Source organism: Mirounga angustirostris, unplaced genomic scaffold (genome assembly GCF_029215605.1).
Source record: "Mirounga angustirostris isolate CCGP_5_RB_7025 unplaced genomic scaffold, mMirAng1.0.hap1 SCAF_7, whole genome shotgun sequence".
Taxonomy (NCBI): Eukaryota; Metazoa; Chordata; class Mammalia; order Carnivora; family Phocidae; genus Mirounga; species Mirounga angustirostris.
In genome coordinates, this window is record NW_026991715.1 from 35,376,575 (window position 1) to 35,400,838 (window position 24,264).

The 24,264-nt window shown below is 45.0% G+C and overlaps 2 protein-coding genes across 4 annotated transcripts in view; both read right to left on the reverse strand.

Annotated features, from left to right (window-relative positions):
* DIAPH1 (diaphanous related formin 1) overlaps positions 1-7,677 on the reverse strand; it is a 93,725-nt gene extending 86,048 nt beyond the window's left edge. For both annotated transcript variants that reach the window (XM_045894082.3, XM_054511811.2), the window contains exon 1: positions 7,420-7,677. In XM_045894082.3, the coding sequence (XP_045750038.1) occupies positions 7,420-7,536 (117 nt within the window). In that variant the 5' untranslated portion in view covers positions 7,537-7,677. The remainder of the gene's footprint in view (positions 1-7,419) is intronic.
* Positions 7,678-9,728: 2,051 nt separating this feature from the next.
* On the reverse strand, positions 9,729-24,264 carry HDAC3 (histone deacetylase 3). 2 transcript variants are annotated; one of them, XM_045894139.2, is made up of 15 exons: positions 24,120-24,264; positions 23,930-24,012; positions 22,443-22,585; positions 17,957-18,038; positions 17,770-17,826; positions 17,593-17,648; positions 17,086-17,219; positions 16,493-16,573; positions 16,045-16,118; positions 15,817-15,881; positions 14,679-14,768; positions 14,486-14,544; positions 13,891-13,970; positions 13,455-13,612; positions 9,729-10,384 (listed from the first exon to the last, which is right to left on the reverse strand). In XM_045894139.2, exons 1-15 carry the CDS (start codon positions 24,172-24,174, stop codon positions 10,315-10,317), a joined length of 1,287 nt encoding a protein of 428 aa, XP_045750095.1. In that variant the 5' UTR covers positions 24,175-24,264; the 3' UTR covers positions 9,729-10,314. The 2 variants fall into 2 exon arrangements, with proteins under 2 accessions (XP_045750095.1, XP_064452137.1); XM_064596067.1 differs by having other exon boundaries at positions 24,107-24,233.

Below are 24,264 nucleotides of genomic sequence, written 5' to 3' on the forward strand. Positions count from 1 at the left end.
ATAATGAATCTAAAGCTCTTTAGCACAGTCCTAGGGCTGTAATAAGTATGCAACAAACAAATGCTCTTACTACTGCTACTGCTGTTATGACTACTCCCTGTCCTTCCAGTCTGGGATGAATTCATCTTCCTATCTAACAAGAGGCTGAATATACATTAATATTTATAGACAGGAAGACTGGCATTATACAGTAGCACACAGAGTATGAGACAAAAGGTTTCTAACACCACATATTAAGATGAAAATGCCACCAGGATAAATTGAATCTCAAAGGTCCCCCAATCCCGAGTATCAGAAATGTTGTCTGCCTACAGGTGAAAATTTATGCCCCAAGGAACATAAGTGGAATATAACAACATATCCACAGCAGAAAAGTGGAGAACTTAAGAGCTTCATCTATAAAACTTGTAGAAGAAAACAGAAGGAGAAAATCTTAGGGGCTGTGATTTTAGCACAGATTTTTGAAATATGACACAAAAAGCAAAAAGTTTAAAAAACTGAACTTCAAAAAAAAATTTTTAACGATTTTATTTATTTGACAGAGAAATAGAGCAGGAACACAAGCAGGGGGAGTGGGAGAGGGAGAAGAAGGCCTCCCGCCCAGCAAGGAGCCCAATGTGGGGCTCGATCCCAGGATCCTGAGACCATGACCTGAGCCAAAGGCAGATGCTTAACGACTGAGCCACCCAGGTGCCCCTGGACTTCAGAATTAAACACTTTTGTTCTTCATACCACAGTGTTAAAGGAAAATGAAAAGGCAAATCACGGGAGAAAGAAAATATTTGTAAAACACATATCCAACAAATGTCTTGCATTTAGACTATAATAAAAAATTTTAAATGGGCAAAAATTTTGAACAGACATTTCAGCAAAAATATACAGATAGCAAATAAGCACAGTAAAAGATGCTCAACATTACACAAATGCAAATTAAAGCCACACTGAAATACCACTACACACCCACTAGAATGGCTAAAACTTAAGGCTCATCATAGTAAGAGTTAGCAAGGAACTGGAACTCATATATTGCCTGTGATAATAAAATGGTACAGTCACTCTGGAAAACAGTTTGGCAGTTTTTTAGAAAGTTAAACAGAGCCCTACCAGGGAAAAAAAAGGCAGCTTTATCTGAGATTTAAGGCCAATACTAAGGTATACTTCTTGGTTTTCTATGACCTTCAGGATCAAAGACAGTTTATAAATCATCCGATGTTGGATCCTTAAAGTATGTTAAATCTTAAAAGAAAATGCAAATTCTATGTTTTCACCCAGCAGTATTTCTAAAATAGGGAATAAATCACACTATCAGAAATCTAGAGGGGCGCCTGGGTGGCTCAGTAGGTTAAACGTCTGCCTTTGACTCAGCTCATGATCTCAGAGTCCTGGGATCGAGCCCCGCATCAGGCTCCCTGCTCAGCGGCGAGCCTGCTTCTTCCTCTCTCTCTCTGCCCTCCCCGCCACTTGGGCCGCTCTCTCTCGCTCTCACTCTATCTTAAATAAATAAAATCTCTTAAAAAAATTAGAATTCATCCAGGCCTTGCATGGCTTAATAGAAATTCCTTTAAAAAAAAAAAAGTGTTGTGGTGAGTGCTGTGTATTGTGTAAAGACTGAAATATCACAAACCTGTACCCCTGAAACAAATAATACATTATATGTTAATTAAAAAAGAAGTCCAGAAAAATAATCCAGGACACCAAAAACTCCCCTCTATCTGCTACCTTAACAAAATGCCAAAGTCACTACCACCTAAGGACCATTTATAACCACCACCACGGATGGAATCTCCTATCTTTCATATAAGAACACTTCCACAGAGGCACCTGGGTGTCTCAGTCGGCAGTGTCCAACTCCTGATTTTGGTTCAGGTCATGATCTCAGGGTCATAAAATCAAGCACTGCATTGGGCTCCATGCTGGTCGTGGAGCCTGCTTGAGGTTCTCTCTCTCCCTCTTCCTCTGTCCTCCCCCCCCCCCCACCCCACACACTGGTGATAGCTCTCAAAAAAAAAAAAACACAGAAAAACAACAAAAACAACACTTCCACATAAGAATGCCATGTTTCTCTTAATTTAGTTCCGTTATACTTACTTCCTTTTGTCTCCCCTTATCTGTTCCATCCCCTTTCTTGGAGGAAAGAAACTTAAGCAAATATTTATAGGACAAACCAAAACTCCGTGATTGTCAGTGAGCCAAGCAACACAGAGCCAGTTTCTTCAATCTTTTCCCTCTCAATAACATAGCTTCTAGTGTATCTGTTCCTCTTATATAATCTCTTTCTACTACTCTATCTATTCCAAGATCCTGAAATTTACTAAAGGAAACCTAGAATCCAAAATTTCTGCTTCTCCTCCTCCATTCATTTATCCAATATCCACCCCATAGCCCCCTGATGTTTCCAACCTCTAAATATAAGAAGAGACTGCTGCACTGAGTGGGTGTTTGGGCTTCATGGCATTTAAAGTCCCTTCCAACACTAAAATTTTAAGGCTACCATTCACAGCAAGCTTTAATAATGAATGGAAGAATCTCAAAGCTGAAAGACCAATGATACACCCAGTTATCCTGTAATCTGTGGTAAAATTCATAAAAATATTGGTCCTAATACTTCTCTTTTCCCTCAGTAATTCTTTTACTTTATTAAAAAGGATTCCTCTAATAAAATGTTTGCCAAAAGAAAGAGTAAAAGAGAGGTGGAAAGGGGCGCCTGGGTGGCTCAGTTGGTTAAGCGACTGCCTTCGGCTCAGGTCATGATCCTGGAGTCCCTGGATCGAGTCCCGCATCGGGCTCCCTGCTCGGCAGGGAGTCTGCTTCTCCCTCTGACCCTCCCCCATCTCGTGATCTCTCTCTCTGTCTCATTCTCTCTCTCAAATAAATAAATAAAATCTTTAAAAAAAAAAAAAAGAGAGAGGTGGAAAAGAAGGCAAAATACATTCCCAGTGTTTAAACATTCTTTATTTTTCAATCTTAGCTTTGAAGTTTTAAGAACTTTTAGTATCAACAGATTTTACCATTCCTGATTCCTCAAACACCTAGCTGCCGATGGGACTGGGACCAGCCCTCAGAGAAGCGGAGAGGGAATAAAAACAAAGACAGAGGGGATGATAGTAGCTGGGCAAGGGGAGACTGTTGGCTTTGTCTCACCTAACCCTAAGTAGGGGCAAACACCAAATGTTGCTTTGCTCATTAGTAAGAGGTGAATTTTTTTCCTACTGCTTTCAAACAAGAGTGAGTGGGAAGAGGAGGCTCAACTATAATGAAGAAGAACAGGTAAATAATACATGGCTTGTTTCAAATAGAAATGCTTTCTGTAGTCAAGAATGACTTCAACTGAGACACAAAATGGGAGAAAACACCATCTGCATATACAAACCTTTTTTTTTTCTTTATAATACCTACTATCTCTTGTTAATAAACATGATTTTAACTTGTTCTTCTAAATCATATGTGGTATAACCTTATCTTTTAAACTTCCATTATATTTCACCGAAAATATAACACTCTCCAGGAATAACTTGGCAATCCATTTATAAAATACAGAGGGCCCCATGGGATAGCAAAAGGTTGGTCTATCACACAGGAAATAAAACTAGTCTAATTCTGACCCATATGCCCAGCAACAAACTTAAACCACTTCTCACTTATCAGTATTTTCTCAGGTTTTATAATAAACATAATTCACAAGTCATAAAATTTTCAGGTTTTTTTAAAATAAAAGTATTCCAATGTTTATCAACTCTCCCAGGGCAGAGATTTTAATTCTGAGGCATTCCCTAAGTTTGACCTCTTGCGAGGGAGGATTTCCTTTGAGACAAGTAAATGTAACATGATCAAGTGGATCCTTGTGCTACCTCTTTAAAGACAAGGCAGGAAAAAGGGCAGCAATTTTTACAGTATCATTCTGTCATCACAAACCTCAAAAACATTCCTGTAGGCTCCCCTCTCTCTTTCTAAACTAAGTAATCCCTGTGCTTATCACCTTCCCAAAAAACACCACATGACTTGTATAAAGTTCTCTGTATACTCTTGGGTTTTCTGGAACCTTCTGAATTAAAGTTATTGTCTTCTTTAAGAGGAGAGAAGCAGACAACTGCATAAACAACTCCACTTCTTTCATATTCTTTACCTTCCCTAGTATCTGTTTAAAATTCTGCCTGACATCCTTTACCTTTGGCTGCTCTTTTTGGATGGACAGGGGTCTACAACCAAACATTTATATTTTCACTATCACTATGCTTTTAGAAGGGCATGAAAATACTACCACTTGGTGAAAATTCAATATACAAATCCAAAATTAAACAAGATTTTAAAAATTATGTATCTTCTATTCTCTCTAATCCCAAGCTAAAACTCATGTTTTACAAAATTATGCCCCTAACTGAATCAGGAAGCAATATTCTTTCTTAGAATGCATCCACTTCTGGACTATAAGGCATGTGTAGTTTATAAATCACAGGAATACCCTGCAGCCTCCTAACACCCTGGTTGTAATTGCTACCTTTACACATATTTCAGCCAGCAGCCTATTTGATACCTACATTCATCACTGCTGAAAAATCAGAATACATTCTGTTCGTTTAAAATTTTTTATTTTCTTTCACCCTAAGGACCGGTGAAAGAAGTGCAACAATGCTGGAGAAGGGATATGCTTATGGCCCAGGAGGAGAAAGACTCCTGAAAAATCAAGGGGGAATGCCAGGCAGCCTGGCTTGAGCCACACACATCAGCATCTCTAACCACCAAATGTTTTCAAAGGTGATTCCCAACCACTGTTTCAACTTCGACTCCATGGGCTTTCCACCCAAGATGCATCAGAGAGTTAAGAGTGTATCTTCGGCAATATGCGAGCTCTGTGTTCCATTCAGTTGATCTATACTTAGAACCTGCATAAGCTTGGAAAGGTACGGAGCAGATGAAGCGGTAAGAAACTCCTCAGAAGCAAACAAATAACCTTCAGGCACACAAGGTCCAAACCAGTGCAGCTTTATAAAGTACATCCTTAATGGAATTCCAGAGGACACACACTCTAGCAAAGGTGGAATAGGCAAAACAGCTTTGAGTTTGCTTGTAGCCTATAGTTCAAAAAACTAAGCCAAGGGTAACAAAAGCACACCAGCGGATCTCTCCCCCTCCACCCACCCACATATACATACAGACACAAAGAGAAGTGGATTGCAATGCTCCTTCTAGTCTCTCATTGCCACAGACTTCTCATAAAAAGAACAATGAGAAAGAGAAAATTCCGATGCCTTGAGGTGAATTACAGTTGGCAAGAAAGGGGTTAAGCAGCACTACTTTTCTGGAAACTTTCCAATCCCCTAGCTCTGAATGCAATTCTCACTACCTGTGCTCCGTATTCTTTTTTTTTTTTTTTAACAGTTCAGTAGGCTAAGAGTTAAAACCAACACCTCAGAAAGAAAAAGAGAACTTGGTTCAGCTCCACCCTCTGTAAAGCAAATACCAAAAACTGAGCCAAATCCACTCAGCATATACAAGACTCCCTGGACATTCCAAAATACAGGTGAAGTTTCCTCCGGTATCTCAACTTTCAGCACCATGCACTTCGATTGCCCCAATTTCACTTGTGAAACACACAAGTGTTAGATAAAACAGCACAAATAAAATTCTATTTAAGAACTTGAAAAACATTTACAAAAGTCACAGAGTTCACTATATATCAGCAGGAATAACTGGAACTCGGGTGAGGAAGGTCAAACAGTACCCATGGAAACAACAGCAAAACAAAAATAACAGATATATATACAGAAATAAAAAAGCAATACACACCCTAGAACTTAAGTCTTAAAAGGAAAGCTCTCTGAGTGTCAATTCCTATCCTAAAGAAACATAAGGAAATGTTCCTTTAATCACCACAGGGGGTGGGCCATCACTACCATTAACCCAACATTTCTGGAAAAAAAAAGATGTTCACCAGATGAAAAACAGGCAGTTGCTGACAGCCCATAAGTCACTGGAAAGGACAGTCCAGAAGCACCTGCCTTGCTAGAAATAGGTAGGAAGAGATGAGTCACTATTTTAATTCTGCTTAGTACTCTCCACATCTCAATCCGCTAGGTCCCAAAGCAACATTTTCTTCCTGTTTCCATCATTTTATCAGTTTTCTTCCCAAAGTTGTGGAGCTGGGTCAGAATACTGAAGGTTGGGGATAAGAGAAAAGAGAAAGAGCAAAGAGTCAGAATCCAGTTGGTTAGTACAAAGAGATACTGGGGTGGGGGCCTAATTACCTGGAAGACAAGACTAAAGAACTACATTTACAACTAGCAAATGATTACTAAGATCCAAGACTCCCTCTCTTGGATAGTGCCCCATAGCTTTCAAAGCTTTTACAGTAAAAAGCAAACAGCTCCCTGGAGAAAGGAGTAAAAAAGATTTATTGAAGGCAAAGGTAATGAAATATGATAGTGTCACATGAATATCAGTATTCCTTCAGACTTGGATTGGAAGTCACTGGCACCTGAGGAAAGCTATACTCTTCTACAGGTCAGAAAAGGAATGTCACTAGCCTGTCACACAGGAGGTGGCAGACGAGCTGAGATGGTTATCATGGGAAACATATAAAAAGCAATTCAATTACTCAGAAACTTCTTGCACTTGCAGCCTAACTTCTTCCCCACGGGGAGGTTTAAATCACCATCCTAGGTCAAGAGGGGCATCATCATCATGAGAAGTTCTAACCCCCTGAAAAGTGATAAGCAACAGGGCAAAGAGACAGGTTCTCTGGATGGAGAAATACCGGGAAGGAAATCAGCGTCATGCCCAAAGACCATAGGACCTGGGCAGGAACCCATTCCTGCCATCACAAGGACAAACATGCAAGGGAGGAGGGAAGGGAGGGCCCAAGTCAGGTAACATTCCAGAGGGGAAGGATTATTAGGTGACACCGGGCTAAGGGCCCAGAGCTGGGGCTAGGAGCGAGGAAAGTTAGCAGGTGAAAGGGATCAATCTCGAGAAGGAAGTGACCTTTAGACGAAGCAAATAAGAGGATACCAAAAAAAGGGGGGGGGGCAGTAGGAGTAAGAGGGAAAATGGACCCAGAAAAGGACAGAGAGGGCGTGTGCGGGTAACAGAGAAGAAGAAAGGAAGTGGGGCTGAGAAGGAAGCGATGGGGCTGAGACCCGCCGGGCTATGGGGGCGGAGGGCAGAGCTTGCGGGCGGGGAGGGACGGCGTGGGGGGGGGGGGGGGTATGAAGAAAGCCCCGAGGCTGCCGGGGCGAGAGCCGGGTAGGACTCCGGGGTTTCCCGAGGTCCTGGAGAGGTAGGACGTCGGACTGTGGAGCCCGGGACCCAGCAAACCGAGAGAGGCGCGGGGGCGGCTCCCTAGAGACGGGCATTCACCGTCTCTGTGGACCGGAGGGCGGTTACGGGGCCAGGCGGAGGAAACCGGGTGGGAGGGACACTCACAAATTTCTTGGATTTGCCGCCGTCGCCGCCGGCCGCAGGCAGCTCGTCCGGGCTCCGGCCCTTCTTCTTGTCCCGGGTCCCGCGGCCGGGACCCTGGCCCCCGCCGAGCGGCTCCATGTCCAGGTTCGCCCTGACAGATGACCCCGCACCTACGCGGCTCCCGCCGCCGCCTTCGCCGCCGCCGCCGCGCCGCCGCCGCCCAGCAGCTCCTCAGCCCGCCGCCGCGCCCCGCCTCATTAGTATGCCGGCCTGCGCGCGCCTCATGAATATACAACGACGACGCCTCGCTCCCGCCCGCCTGCCCCACTTCCGCCCGGACCCGCAGCTCCTACCAATGGGGGAAGGGAGGGGGGTGGAAGGAAGCCGCGGAAGCAAGCTACCTGCCCGGCGGGCCTAACCATTCGGACCCACGTGGGGGGGGCTGTGTAGGAGGTGCAACTCTGCGGCCTCAACCCGGAATGGCGCCACCTGGCGGTCTGCGCGGCGCAGGCCTCCCCGCTCCCACGCAGTGCCCACGTGGCTGTGAAGCCCAGACCCTCTCACATCCTAGACCAGGTGAACCAAAAATCAAATAAGAGAGTGTCGTCTTGGCCGAAAATCCAGTGCCAGTCTTTCGAGGATAATACAGTTTTTATGTGTGCACTATCAGCGGAGCACATGAAAAAATTTAAAAGGGACAGCTATCATTTATTGAAAGCTATGTGCCAAAAACAGAGCTTGGTCCAGAGCAAGTGCTAGACTGGAACTCAACTAGCCCTGGAGTTACATTACCTACTTTTGAATCGCAGGTCTGCTATTTTCTAGTTTTGTTTTTTAATCTGAAAAACTATTGCCAACATGTGACTACACAGTAATAATAATTACCATTTACCGTGCACTTGCTCTAAGCCAGGCACTATGTAAAACTCCTGTTTTTCCTCACTGAATCTTCACATTGTCGTGTGATAGATTCCACTAGTCTCACCACTTTACAGATAGAAAATTTGGACTTCCAGGAGTTAAAGTGACTTGCCCAAGGACATATAAATGGTAAAAAATTTAAACCCAGGTTAGTCTGGGAAGGCCTGTTTGACCAAGATTTCCTACTGACATAAACCAAACCTGAGTGAAAAGAGCAGGTGTTCTCCAAGAGTGTTCTTTGATTGACCAGCCTGATTTCTCCCTCAATTTCATCCCTTCTTCCAGCTACATCTGTTCCTCTTGTGAAAAGTTAGTGGCACCTGGTAGGCCCTCAAAGTATGGACTTACTTATCTTACCCGCAGCTGGAAAAGATTTCAAATATATGTTCCTGGAGGGCAGAGTCAGTGACTCAACATCTCTGAGACCCCGGTGCTCAGTCTGGGGCCTGGGATATTACAGGGACTCTCCAATGCTGGCTGGCTCATAAAGCTGGTTTCGTTCCATTTTCTAATCGCCTGATGGAAAGCTGCAAAGAACTGTCCGGCCCACACTTCAAACTCAGTTTGTCCAAAACAGTTAAAAAACTACTTACTTTCTAAGCTAGAGTACTGACAGACAAGACAGGATCAAAGCATGGAAGGAGTGATCCATCTATCACTCTTCCTTCTCATACCACTGTCTACATCTGCTATAACATTTATCTCACTTCTTACTAGATTATAGATTGCTCCAGGGAAAGGTTCACATTTGTGGTTACTATAGTATCTACCATCACTCTTCACATACACATTAAGATAATGAGCAACTGGGTGGCTCAGATGGTTAAGCGTCTGCCTTCGGCCCAGGTCATGATCCCGGCGTCCTGGGATCGAGCCCCGCATCAGGCTTCCTGCTGAGCGGGGAGCCTGCTTCTCCCTCTCCCTCTGCCTCTCTCCCTGCTCATGCTCTCTCCCTCTCTCTCTCTCTCTGTATCTCTGTGTCTCAAATGAATAAAAATATATATATATATTACAGACATCCTCTTCTAACTTGTTAAAAAAAAAAAAAGATAATGAGCAACTACTTACGTTGGGCACTGTGCTAAGCACTTGACGTGTTTTATCCCAATGTATCTTCACCAACCAGCATCACACCATTTCAAACACCCAGGTTCAAAAACCTGAACTCATCTTCTACTCCCTCTTAAGCCAGTAATCTGCCCAGGTTTGTCTAACTGGTAACTAGAATGCTCTACTAACTCCTTAATATGAGTAACACAATCCACGTAGAATGCATACACAGGGCCTAACGTAAGTGCTGAATGAATGTTAACTATGATTTTTATTATATACATCATCACCCCCCTTCCTTCTCCTTTCATACACAGTCAGCTAGCAAGAATTAAGAATATTCCCAGGAAGGCAAAAGGTACAAAAAATACCAACTTGGTTTATTGGATAAAAACAGTGATAAAATGGACACAAAGCCAAAAGTTAGAACAGGACATTTTCACATCCTCCCCGGACTCAAAACCGTACTTCCTATCATCTGGGGTTAAGGTGTTAGGGAGCCAGAGCCCCCCCAAATCCCTCACTCTTCACCTGCACTGGAAACAAGGCCTGCAGTAGGAGAACCCAGGAAAGGAGAAAGTCAGAGGCAAAGTCAGCCCTGTCTACACCCTCATCCCTAAAAGTCTCTGGGTTGGAGGGAAGCAGGGAAGGAGTAAGGGGGCCAAAGTGGCTGGGACCAGCCTCTAGGGCCCACTCCCCAAGATGTCCTAGAGGAAGTTATCCTTGTCCCCATCCAATCCCTAATAAGTACCATTGTCAGGCCTTGGGAAAAAGAGGAAAGGGGATAGTTGGTTCAAAAACCAGATGTGGTCTCCAAACCCTCTTCCAGCATTGGGTAAAAGCCCGGAAAGTGACCATCCAGGGCTGGGGGCGCCACACCTTTTCCCTCCTGATCAAACAAGAGGTAAAAAGGAATTCCTTGGGACAGAGCAAGCCCAGCTGCTCTTAAATCTCCACGTCGCTTTCCTTGTCATTGTCATGGTCTCCATCATAGAACTCGTTGGGTGCCTCTGGCCTGCAAAGCAAGGGAGACAAATCAGGGTCCTATTCTCCAAGTTCTCATCTTCTCCCACACAGCTACCCTCTCTGGAACCACTTATTAGGCCCCTTTTGTCGAGGAACCACTCCTCTCCTGTTGGAAGATACTGGTCGCTATCCATCCCATCCACTCATGCAGTCAATAAACATTTATGGAGAGACACTCTGTGCCAGCCACCATCACAAGCCTCAGCGATACAGTAGAGATAGAAGTTGGATAAAATTTCTGCCTATCCTCAAAAAACTTACCGAATAAACAAGACTGACAACAACTAACAAAGTAAATAAATAAAGATGGTAATTTCCCATGGTGGCAAGAGCTCTGACACAATGAAATGAAGGGATGTGACCGAGGGTGAAGGGAGGAAAAGGGTAAATTTCAGGCAGAATTATTAGAGACAGCTGTTTTAGGAAGGTAAGACTTCAAGTCTGAGACGGGGCTGGCCAGGCAGAGATCTCAGGAAGCCCATTCTGAGCTGCAAGAAAGCTAAGTACAGAGTTGGAGGGAGACTGACGTATTCCAGTAAGAGCACAGAGGCCAGGATGGCAGGAAGCGGTGTGCGGGGAGGGGAGTAGTTACAGATGAGACCATGGACGTAGGGAAGCACCAGCACGTCTTTTAAAGCCATGGTCAGAAAATGGAGTTTTGTTCTAAGAGCAATGGAAAGGAGAGTTGTATGTGGGGGAGTGAGTGAAGGGATGTGAAAGCAACACAGGGCCCAGTAAGTACTCAATACTGATTTCTTTCTTTTTGGAAAACTCTTCTCTGGGAGAACACAAACAACTGAAAACCGAATTACCTTGCCCACAGCTAATAACTAAGAAAGAAGGGAGAAAGTCATCAATGAGAAGCTGGGAAACAAAGTCAGGAAAGGCCCTATCTGCCTGGTAAGCAATGTCTCAGTTACCTCTGAGTGCCTCAGGTGTGGAGGTGTGGAGTCAGAGACTCAGGTTTGATTCCCAGCCCTGATATTTAACTAGCCGTAGGACCTCTGGCAAGTTACTTAACCTCTCTGAGCCTTAGATTCCTCCTCTGGTAATTTACGGTTAACAGCCACCTCTCAGGGTTGTCTGGTAACAGTAGAATGATGACGTGATGATACGTACATTTTAATATAATGCATTTAGTATTGAGTCTGGTTCTTAGCAAACCCACAAAAAGTCATAACTCCTATTATTACTACTCTGCAAGTGATATGCAAGTTGGAGCTATAGGCATCAAAGAACAGGAGCTTGGTGGGTGGTCTGACAGTGAGGGAGGGTTTAAGGCAGGAAGAGGCCTGAGCTTCTGCTGGCTGTTGAGAGGGGTGGTACTTTACAGACACTAGACCCAGATACCAGCCTAGAACCAGAGATGAAAAAGCCCAACTTTGCCAAAAGGAGTAATTTAAAACAGGTTTTTTTAAAAAAATCTATTTCTAGGGGCACCTGGGTGGCTCAGACATTAAGCGTCTGCCTTCGGCTCAGGTCATGGTCCCAGGTCCTGGGATCAAGGCTCCCTGCTCAGTGGGAAGCCTGCTTCTCCCTCTCCCACTCCCCCTGCTTGTGTTCCCTCTCTCGCTGTGTCTCTCTCTGTCAAATAAATAAATAAAATCTTAAAATAAATAAATAAATAAAAATTAAAAAAATCAATTTCTAGAAGTCAAGCTTCAGAGACCTGAAGAAGTTGACAAGGAGGTGAGACGTTAAAAAGGAATCCTTAGGCCAGATGTTCAGATACTTCCTCAACAAGGAGTGGGAATAAGGGAGTGTTCATGGAGGAGAAGGAATGGACTGGTCCCAAAGGTCCAAGTAGCAAAGCTCAGGTCTAAAGGAGAGATGTGGAAGCTGACCTCTGTATTAATACAGAGAAGCAGAGTCTGGAAGGGTCTGAGAAGGCCATGTGACTCTGCAGCAGAGTCAGCTCAAAGCTCTAACACTGCGTGGGAGGTGCAAGCGTCCAGCTGTGGTTATCCCTCAGCCACGTAAGGATATCTGTTCTCCATTAAGTACATCTGTTTCTCCACTTCTGTGTTCTGTTGTCTCTCCCCTTCATTTTCCAGACAAGCCTATTCTGGGATTAAAAAACAACAACAACAACAACACCTCTATCCTAATCTCTTTTTTTCCTAATTCAATGCATCTGCAAATATTTTAGTATGTATCTCAGAAAAATAAAGATTAAAAAAATAACAATGTAATTATTATATCTGAAAAAATGAACAGAGGAGAGAAATCAAAAGGCCTTAGAGGGCAGTATGTGAGCAGTGGCCTGTCTAGCTCTGAACCTGGAAGGAGTAAAATGCTCAAAAGATTATAAACTGTTACAGATTGTTTGGAAGGCAATTTGGCAGCAGATACAAACAATTTTAGTGCACACAGCCTTTGACCTAAGCAGAAACAATTCTGGGAACATGTGTATCTATGGAAGGGGTTTCAAGGCCACGTTCTTTGTAATGGTGAAAAAATGGTAAATAATATAAATGCCATCAATGGTACTTGGTTAAGTTATGCTACATCCACACAATGGAATATTATAAAGCTGATAAAATAATGAAGCAGATCTATATATAATCACATGGAAAGACACACTGTTTTGTTAAAAAAAAAAAAAACAGTTTAAATTGTAGAGCAACCTGCATAGAATGATCCAACTTGCATTTAAAAAAAAAGATGCACAAACTCTAAGAATGAGTGTGCATGTGCATTTGTGTTCCTACGTGCGTGCTAAATAGTATACTTAAAACCGATTAAAAAAATCTATTTGAAAAGATATAAATCAAACTATTAATAGCAGTTACTTTGTGGAACTGGTCAGGGATTATGTGAATGCAAGCTTAACATATTTTGGTGCTGTTTAAAATTTTGACAATAAATATATTACTTATTTATGGCCACACACACACACACACAGAAAGAATGGGGGATTACAAGAGACCAAAGAGTAGGCATACTAAAGCAAGTAAGCCAGGGTCGATTAAGCTAATGCCTTCCAATTTACTTTTTTCCCTCCTCAATTCCCCAACAAGCCTGCTGGAAGCCCCTGCTCTCAAGTCGCTGCCCCAGACCTGCTATAGTTCTCCTCAGGACCCCTCTCCTCTGCATCAGCCTCATCAGTTCTGTCATAGGTCAGGAGGTCTGCGGGCACATCATGAATCTGGACGCTGGGTGCGTGGTTCAGCATCTTCAGGTTTTCAAAGATTGTCTGGCGGATCTGGTCTAAATACTGGTTGGGGATTTGGAATAGAGAGCGAGTGATTCCCAGAGCATCCACCCTTCTAGCTGCCTTCCACCCCTACTGTCCTAGTTCTAATCCCTGCACCTGATAACTGTCCCTCCCAACCCGGACTGCCTCTACTTTAACCTGGGCTGCCTCCTAGCTGATTAACAGTGATAGTGATAGCTGAGAACTTTTTTCTCTTCTCTGGTTTCTCCAGTTTCCCACATCCTGAACCCCTCCTAGGCCCTCCCCACCTTTGTGTTCAACTTCTCCAAGCTGCTGACCTGGCGTGAGTTCTGATTTTCGATGCGGGTGCTGACATCCGGGTGGAGCGTGAAGTCCGGGGCAAAGTACTCAAAGTATTCTAAGAGGGGAAAGGGAGATTAGAGGAGAAGACATGGCTCAGACAGAGACAGGCAGGTCCCAAGACTTCCCAATCTATTTCCTTCCCATCCAAAACCCCTGCATAATAGCTGTCTAATCTTTTCCCTGCTCTGAACTCAGCAATTTAGTCTGCAGAGCTCCTGGAGTGTCAAATTTCCCAACTGTAATAAAAAAAAATTTTTTTTTAATTTCCATCTGCCTTCAAATCAGGCCATTCTGGGGGCGGCTGGGTGGCTCAGTCTGTTAAGTGTCTGCCTTCAGCTCAGGTCATGATCTTAGGGTCCTGGGATCAAGTCCCACATTGGGCTTCCTGCTCAGCGGGGAGTCTGCTTCTCCCTCTGCCTCTGTCCCTCCTGACCCCCCACCTGTGCTCTCTTTCTCTCTCTCTCAAATAAGTAAATAAAATCTTTAAAAAACAAACAAAAAACAAATCAGGCCATTCTGGGGTCTTCTGAGAATGCCTCCTGCTGTGGGGTAGCAGGGAGTGGTCCTTACCACTATAGGGAAGCTCCTCACTAATGGCTTCTTCTACCAGCAGTGATGTTTCGTATGTCCTGAAACCAAATAGCAGAGTGGGCTAGGCTGAGCAAGTGGGCTGAAGGGCTCACCTGGCCATCTCTCAGGGAGCCCCCAGCTCACCAACTCACACCGGACAAGGGGGAGGAGGAAAATCAGGGAGCATGCTCACCAGCAGCGGGCAACATTTCGAACAGTATAGCCACCACCACCTAGCACCAGTAGAGGGATATTGAAGCTCTTGACATATTCGACGCATTCCCTGTTAAAAGGAACCACAGGAATGGCTGGAGGAAGTAATCAAAAGCCAAAGTATACGTCTCTAGGTATTGCCTGGAAAGGGCACAAGGGAACTAGAAAAGGTAGTGAAATTCACTGAGTTACACTCTTGAGATACATGTACTTTATTGTCTATATGTTGTGTCTTAGTAAAAATTGAAACATAAAGGGCATTCCCACCTCTCTCCAGCTCAACACCCACCCTGGCACCTCATCTGCTAATCAACTATTCTCATCAAAGTACCAGCAAGTGCGGTCAGCTCCAGCCTCCACAATATAATTCTAATCACTTACTTCTCATTGGCCACCACCTCCACCTAAGCCCAGGCACCACATCTACCTCTGGACAACACCAATAGCTTCCTAACTGGCCTTCCCACTCCCACTCCTGTCCCGACCCTCACCCCAAACCTTCCTCCATTCAGCAGTCAGAGCAGTCGCTTTCAAACATCAATTGGATCATGTCCCTTCCCTGTTTAAAATCTTCCAGCAGTAGGGCGCCTGGGTGGCTCAGTTGGTTAAGCGACTGCCTTTGGCTCAGGTCATGATCCTGGAGTCCTGGGATCAAGTCCTGCATTGGGCTCCCTGCTTGGCAGGGAGTCTGCTTCTCCCTCTGACCCTCCCCCCTCTCATGAGCTCTCTCTCTCTCATTCTCTCTCTCAAATAAATAAAATCTTTAAAAAAAAAAAAAAATCTTCCAGCAGTTTCCGATCATATTTGAAATACAATCCAGACTTCTCACCAGGATCTAATGGCTCTGCACGACCTCACCACGGCCAACTTCTTAGGCCTCACATCAAACCATCTCCGGCTTTATCCCCATGTTGTCGCCTCACCACTTTGACTTCATCTCCTCATTGGCAACACCAGCTCTTCCCTGTCTCAGTGCCTCTGCGTGGGCCCTTCTCGCTGCTTGGGAGGGACTCTCTCTCTCCTCTTCCTATGGCCCTTTCCCCAACTACCCCCACTCCAGGTACTGAGGCCCAAAGCCACTTGAAAACCTGGGGGCAGAGAAGGAGGGCAGGTCTCACCCATGTCCTCGAATGCTGAGGTTGAAGCAGCCCAAACGATCACAGCCCAGGGAGTCAGCTCCACACTGCAGAAAGCAAAACCCCAGGCAGCTGCAGTGAGATAACTGATCAGAACGTCCCAGATGTCCTTCACTTCTTTTCCCCGACAAACGCAGGGGCTATCCTCCTCCCTGATCTCTTCCCCTAAGCCCAGGGAGAGCCCTCTTGAGGAAGCACCAGCAGTATTACCTGGAGCACAATGCACGTGGGTTGGTAGAAGTCCACCACCTGGTTGATAACCGGCTGGAAAAGGTGCTTGTAACCTGGGAGAGGGCCAAAGATGGGCACCTGGCACCCCAAGGGGATGGGGAGACAGGGAACAAAAGGAAAAAAGGGGTTGAGAGAGCATGTAGCCCAGGAAAAGGGACAACCCCAAGAACCAAATCACTGGTTCTGAACTTCTGGATGGGGTCCCAGACCACTTTGAGTGACTGATGGAAGCTAATGACCCTTTTCCCAGAAAAATGCACATACACATAATATGTTGCATATAATTTCCGGGGGGTTCATGGTCCCTCTGAAGGCCATTCTTCCTTGAGGACACCTGGCCCAACAGTAAACAATACCAGGCAGAAGACGTTAATTCCAGGAGAGGAAGAAGGGGCCTAGTAAGCAGGGAAAAGACCTCAATACTTACTCTGGTCATCAATGCCATCCCGCAAGGGCACATTGAGACAGTAGTAGCGGCCACTCTCTGCTCCAACCTCATACATATCACCTACAGGCAAGCGGAGAGTAGGGGTTAGGAGCTATACACAGGGGGCACCCAAATCCAGCTGCTTCAACTTCAATACATACACTGAGGGGCCTCTCACTACATCTGTGTACCTCCACCACACATTCCCTAGGGACACTTAGTCTCCTGTGGCTTGCATTCATTCAACAAATAATTTTTGAGGGCCTACTATGAGCCGACCTATGGACTAGGCACTGGGGATACAGCAATAGACGGACCTAATGAAATGAATGAAATGCCACCAAGCTTATATTCTTGGGGGGTGGGCATGATGAGGGAGACAGTAAACAAAACAAAATTCAAACAGCAGTGAGTGCTCTGAGAGAGGCACACTGACATGACAGAGAAACAGGGAAGGACGAATCACCTTAACTGCGGTGGTCAGGATAGACCTCTCTGAGAAGCCACCTGAGCCAAGATCTGAAGGCTGAGCAAGAGGCTGTCACCGTGAAGGGCCGAGGGTGTGAAGAGGATGGTTATACCTATTCCCATACCTGTGCCAGGAAAGAAGTAGTTTCCATATTTGTGGAAGGAGACTGTCATCACCCGGTCAGTGAGGTAGAAGGCTTCCTGAACTCCATCACCATGGTGGATGTCAATATCAATGTAGAGCACCCGAGGGTGGTACCTGCGATGAGAGCCAAGCCAGGGTCTGAGGTAGAGTGGAACCCCAACCCACTCCTCCCAAAACAAGGTTTGGAATTATGAAGAGTCTACTTAAGCCCAAGTCTCCTGAAACCTAATACCACCAGTTCCCTACGGGCAACCCTGGGACTCCGCCTGGAGGCAGGGACAGGAGAGGGATGTGCAGAGAAGACTGAAATGTGAGCAGGCAGCAGGGAGCCTGCAGCAGAGCACGGAAGAGGTAGTCTGAGTAAAGCATTAAGAACTGTGGAGAAGCTAGTGTGGGGGTGGAGGAACGGGACAGGGCCAGCACAGCGTGAGATACCTCCTCAGCCATGGGTCTCATAAGTCCCTCCATCTCCTCCCAGGCTACTTACTTGAGCAGCTCCAGGATGCCAATCACAATGTCATTGACATAGCAGAAGCCAGAGGCCTATGGTGAGACAGTGGTCTTACAAAGACAATAACAATTCCTCTACCCAGCTGCCCCCTGGTGTCATGCTGACAACCTAGACTAGGGCAGTCATTGTCTCCCCCATCACCTCCTCACTCACCTCAAACTTCTTGGCATGGTGCAGACCACCAGCCCAGTTAATGGCAATATCACAGATCTGAAAAACACACACCCAACTCACAGTCCTCCTTGCTCACCCCCAAAGCTGGAAGCTCAGGGTCAGGGTTAAGGCCTTGAGTTGGAAGGACCCACAGGAAAGGGAGAACAGGACTCAGGGCCATGGTCACCTTGTTGTTCAGCTGGGTTGCTCCTTGTAGAGATGCGCCTGTGTAACGGGAACAGAACTCAAAGAGCCCGGGAAACACTGGGCTACAAGGAAGAGAAGCGAGTCAGAGTCCTTTACCTCTGTCTAGGTCCTTCCTACACCTCTCCCCTGACTCCAAACCCCTCCAACCTCCATTCTTCAAAAAACTTCTCCCAGCCCCTATACATCTAAGTTATCTGCAAATTTATTCAACAGATATTTTGGACCATGTACCAAGCCCTGTGTAAGGCAATGGATGGGAAGTAAAAAAGCATTTAACTCTGTCAGGGAGTTTGTATCCTGGTTGTGGAGAAAAGTAGGCAGCTTCTAGGTACTTAATCACACATGCCAAAAAGGAAATAATTTGAAAGGGAACATAAACTTCGTTTCTCTTTAAAGATTCTTTTATGATATCATTATCATATTTTAACACAATGTTCAATAACATTCTTTAAGAGTCACACATTTTTGGGGCGCCTGGGTGGCTCAGTCGGTTAAGGGTCTGCCTTTGGCTCAGGTCATGATCCCAGGGTCCTGGGATCGAGCCCTACATGGGGCTCCTTGCTCAGTAGGGAGTCTGCTTCTCCCTTCCTCTGCCTGCCGCTCCCTCTGCTTGTGCTCTCTCTGTCAAATAAATAAATAAAACCTTAAAAAAAAAAAAAGTCACACATTTTTAAGCAAGAACTACATTCCTATATACCTGAAATAGTAATAATAATAATCCACAAAGAGCCTTTAACACAGTTAACACAGTGTGTGGTACCTAGTATTCTACACGTTGATAAATACTAATTATAATTATTACCATCTTCTTTTTTATAAAAAGGAGAGGCCTGAAGCCAGATACAAAAGGTTATATACCATAAAGCTCCATTTATATAACACTCTGGAAAAGGCAAAATATAGGGACAGACCTCAGATCAGTAGTTGCCTAGAGGTAAGCTGGAGAGAAGACATTGACTATAAAAGGGTATATGGGCCCTTTGTGGGAAAATGGAAATAAACTATATTTTGATACATACTGTCAAAACTCTTGAACTACACACCTAAAAAGGGTGAATTTTACCATATGCAAATTACACCTTCAAAAACTTGACTTATGAAAAAGGAAAGGCTTAAAAGATCCTTACTTTTAAGTCTCAAAAAAAAAAAATAGTGCAGCTGACACATTTAGCCATGTGAAAAAGAGAACTACAGGAAGTTTTATAGTTTCTCAAAGGTTCTAGGAAGAATTAATGATTAATACCTAGAAAACGAAGCAAATGAAAAAACAGTGCAATTATCAACTCCAGGAAAAACAAAAAGGTGTAGAGGAAGTAAGATTAAACCACAGTATACTATTTGGCTCTATAGTAAATGAATTTTCAAGATTTCAACAATGTAAACATAGAATAGTTATTTAATAAAAATTGTGATATAACTGTACTGTGAAGCTGGGAGGGGAGGGCAAGCCAGGGTGATGGTATGAGGAGACTAAATGCTCATTTCCCATACTAAGAGCTTTATAGACAATGCTTGAAATTGAAAAGTGAAAAAATAGCAATAGTAGGCATGAAGTATTACAGATTATTAGTAACAGTAGTAGATTCGTATCATTGCTTTGAAACCCAAAGATAAATACCAGAAAAAATAGCTAAAGGAGCTGAAAGTTGCTGCCCCTGGGGAGAGGGATTTATGAGTGGGAGGCATGGATATGGGACTGTTTTTTTTTTTTTTCCATCAAAAGCCTTGCAGTATAATTGGGCTTTTTATATTGGATTAATTTGAAAACAATCAGAAATTAATTAAAAGGGAAAATCCCTGATTCTCAGCTGCAATACACAGATAAGCATGATTGTAGCTTACGTCTAACAGCACAACTGATGCAGTGCCAAGGGCCGAGTGGTAGTATTCCCTAACTGCACAGAGCAGTTACAGAGCCCCAGTTGGGGCCTGAGGGCTGACTCTGCATTCCCACACCTATAAAGTGAGCTCAGAAATAACAGTAGCAGCAATAACAAAAAAACAAGAAATCTCCCAAGATAGCATGCCACTAAACACCAAATGACTAGGGCAGCGTGTACAGGACAGACCTCTGCGCCTGGTGTGGTCAAGAAAGGTTTAGTGGTGTGAAGCTTGAAGGTGGTGGGAAGGTTAGGAAGGCCTTGGAGAGGTTGAATGAGGAACAAAGGGCATTCCAGGAAGGCATCCTGTGCAAGCAGGGGTTTAGGGATAAGCCTGGAAAGGTGCTCAATGCCAGCCTTCTATCTTCCAGCTCAGAGTGCTTCTATTGGTAGGATCTTCAAGGAAACAGTGTTGTGTTTAAAAACCAGGGCTCCAGGGGCGCCTGGGTGGCTCAGTCGTTAAGCGTCTGCCTTCGGCTCAGGTCATGATCCCAGGGTCCTGAGATGGAGCCCCGCATCGGGCTCCCTGCTCTGCAGGAAGCCTGCTTCTCCCTCTCCCACTCCCCCTGCTTCTGTTCCCTCTCTCACTGTGTCTCTCTCTGTCAAATAAAAAAAATTTTTTTTGTAAATCTTTAAAAACCAGGGCTCTGGATCTGAAACCTGCCACTTCCACTGATCAGTTTTGCAACTCAGGTTAGTTACCTAAATCTCCTCAAACTTTGGTTTCCTTATGCCTAAATTAAGGCACAAGACTATTACATCTCACTGTTGGTGTGAGAATGAAGTGAATGTACCAGCAAACCTCAGCACAACAGAGTAAGCACACAATAAATAGTAGCTGTTATAGGAAACTCTATAGGACCAATAGCCTGGTTTCTTCAAGAAATAAATTCAAGGTAGAGGGGCGCGTGGGTGGCTCAGTTAAATGTCTGCCTTCAGCTCAGGTCATGATTCCAGGGTTCGGGGATCGAGCCCCACATTGGGCAACCTGCTCAGCGGGGAGTCTGCTTCTCCCTCTCCCTCTGCCCCTCCCTCCACTTGTGCTCTCTCTCTCACCCGCTCACTCTGTCTCTCAAAAAAATAAATAAAATCTTAAAAAAAAAAAAAAAGGAAGAAATTCAAGGTAGAGAAGGAAACACTACAGATTAAAAACCTCAAGAGATGTATCAACCAAATACAATGTATGGACCTTGTTTATATCCTAAATACATCAACTGCAAAAAAGAAAAAATTAGGATGCAGTTGGAGAAATTTGAATACTGATTGCAAATATGATGATATTAAGGAATTACTGTCAATTTTTTAGGTGTGATAATGACAGTGTTGAGTGTGTGCATGTATGTTTTTAAGAGTATCATTTAGAGACACACAATATTTATAGTTAAAAAAAAGTGACATCTGAGATTTGCTTTAAAATAACCTGGGATGCAGGGGCGCTTGGGTGGCTCAGAGTTGGACTCCTGATTTCGGCTCAGGTCATGATCTCAGGGTTGTGAGATCCAGCTGGCATCAAGTCCTGTGTCTGCCCACGTCCCTATTGGGCTCTGAGCTGGGCATGTAGCCCGCTTAAGATTCTCTCTCTTCCTCTGCCTACCCCCCACTCCGCCCCTGCTCACTTGCTCCCCACCTCTCTCCTAAAAAAAAAAAAAAACACTAATCTGGGATGCAGATGAAGTAAGAATGGCCATTTGCTCTAAGTGTTACAGGTGGTGACAGATATATGGGAATTCACTGTACTATTCTTTCAGAAACATTTGAAATTTTCCTAAAAAAAATCTAAAAATAAGTTGAGTAAATGGTAGCTGTTATGATCGCTACATTTTCATGAATATATATGAGAATGTAAGCAAGGATATTGGTTTATCTTTGTTATCTTCCCTTCCCCACAGGGCCTCTGAGTCTTCTTCATATGATAAAGCTCAATGTAAACCTCTCTCAATGTAAATCACTCTCTTGCTTTTAGAACACTTTGATAATTTCCCTCTACTCTAGGGATAAGAACCCCAAATCATAATAGGGCTATTTAATTTTTAAAGGCCCTGCCCATCTCTTTAGCCTTGATTCAGATCACTTTTCTATTCATATTCAGTGAATGACCTTTTTTCTGTTCCTCAAATGAGTGACACACTAACCTCTCCTAAACCCTCAGCATACGTTGTCCCTAATTTCCACAACATTCCTGCCCTCACCCCCTATCCTCCCAACCACCTTCCATCTAATTATCTCCTACTCTTTCTTCAGACCTCACCTCAATCTCCATTACATCCTCTAGCCTCTACTGACCAGCCCACTCCCAAGACAGGTAATTCTCCTGCATATACACTCTCACAGTCAGCCACCTACCTCTCCTTCACAGGACTTAGCACAACTGTAATATTAAAATTTTGTTGTTATGTATCATTGCGTTGCCAGCACTTAGCACAGGGCCTGGCCTAGAGCAAATGACCAATATCTGTTGAATAAACAAATCAGTAAATGATGATTCACTGACAAATAGGACCCCCTTCACGTGTTCCCACTGCTGCCACAAGACCTCACTCAAGTGTTCTATATGGCTGGCATTAAAAATCCCAGTTCTCCCCTCACCAGTCATCGCCCACGTTGAAGGCATTAAGGCTCTTGGTGAAGCCTTGCATATTGGTGGGGCTGACTCTCTGCAAGAAGTCGATGTAGTCCTCAGAGTGAAAGCGACACATGTCATGCTGGGAGGCCTGGTACGGCTTGAAGACCTCGGGATGGAAACATAAGGAGAACCCAGGGGAGATCAGTCGCATTCATCGGGCTGAGACTGCCCACACTGAACCCAGCCCCGTGGACTGTCCAAATTCACACACATCAGCAGTCTCCTCACCCCTCCGATCCTTGTTATTCTATTAAGCAAAGGTCAGTGAAGAAGAGAGGCTCTGATTAGCCAGGTGGGGTACTATGATCAAGTCTCCCAAAGAACAGTGCACTTGCCTTCTCCTTCCCACTTCCAGCCCAACCTTTCCCCACCTTCTCAACCTTGAGCCCTTATCCACCTACCCTGTTCCTTGGATCTCCTATTTTTTATTCTTTCCATACTCATCTCCTCCCCCTGGCTCTGATTCCGTCCTCTCCTCCGAATCCTTAATTTTAGAGTTAAATAATATGGGATATGTGACAACCTTCTAATTAAAACCCTGGGGTGCCAAGATGCTAAGCCAGAGATTTATTATCTTTTGGAGGGTTCACACTTCTTTAGAAATTGGGCAAGAACAAAAAGCTTCTCTCCCCAGAAAATGCACACAGGTATGTACCAGCAAACAATTTCAAGGGCTTCATAGATTTCATGCACTAACCTCACCTCAGTCTTTTCTAAAGCTAATTCACTTGTCTGTGCCTCAGCACAAACAGTGGACAACATTCATTCATACTGTTGACTAATTCCCCTCGTGACGCATGAGGGCTGAGCTTAACTGTTATAATCGCCTATCACAACTATAAATTCCAAGTTGGGGGTTGTCTATCTCCATGTGCATATCTGGGAGATGGAGGATTGAGTAGCAATTAAGTAGAACCATGTGGGGAGTATTCTAAGTTGATAAGGAAATACCCAGGACATCTCCTGCTCTCTTCCACACACACATACACATTTGCACACAGGGCTACAGAGTCCTCCCTGGAGCTCTAGCTCCTTGGAGGTGGAGAGAGGTGGCAAAGAAAGGGTGAGAACTGCGGTGGGAACACCTACATCCAGATAAAGTGATCCAGCCCCTCTCTCCTGAAGCCACAGCACTACCCACATCCTAAGATGCTGGGGAGGAAAACACCTTCTATCGTCAAACCAGCCCCACTCCACCCTAACCACAGGCCAGATGTTGGTCTACCTGAGGTCAAAGGGTGGCCGACCTAAGGTGAAAAAGTAACTCCCATTAGGTCAGTGGATCCATCCACCTACACTCTGCATATGGCGGGTGTTCCTGGCTCCTTCCATCCACCCTGCCCCCCACCCCAAGGGTGGGTTGCACTTGGTGCATTCAGGGCAGCCCACCTATCCTAGGGCCACACAGCTCGCCGCACCCTCAATACCCAGCAGCGATGGCGAGACTCACGATCATCTTCTTATAGAGACCGTAGTGAAGGACCAAACTATGGGTCAATGCCAAGCGATGGGGCTTCATAGGGTGCCCTGCCCCTGGGGGTGGGAGAAGAGAGTTCGTCAGTTCCCGACGCCGGAGTTATAGCCCCCGCCTCGAAACCTCCGCGTCCCGAAGCTCCTCGCGTACAACCTTGCTCCCTCACCGTAGTGGAAGTTGCCCACGTCGGGGTCGTAGAAATAGGCCACGGTCTTGGCCATGGTGCCGGCGGGAGCAGGCCCCGCGCCTCCGCCGCCCGCCCGGCCGCCTGCCCCACCCCCGCTCCTACGTGCTGCGTAAGCACGCAGCCT

Coding starts and splice junctions, on each gene's coding strand:
- HDAC3 (XM_045894139.2), bottom strand. CDS start 24,174: ATGGCCAAGACCGTGGCCTATTTCTACGACCCCGACGTGGGCAACTTC. Junction 17,649..17,769: donor ACCATGCCAAGAAGTTTGAG/GTGAGTGAGGAG, acceptor GTCTCACCATAG/GCCTCTGGCTTCTGCTATGT. Junction 16,574..17,085: donor CTACTTCTTTCCTGGCACAG/GTATGGGAATAG, acceptor GCTTGCCTGTAG/GTGATATGTATGAGGTTGGA.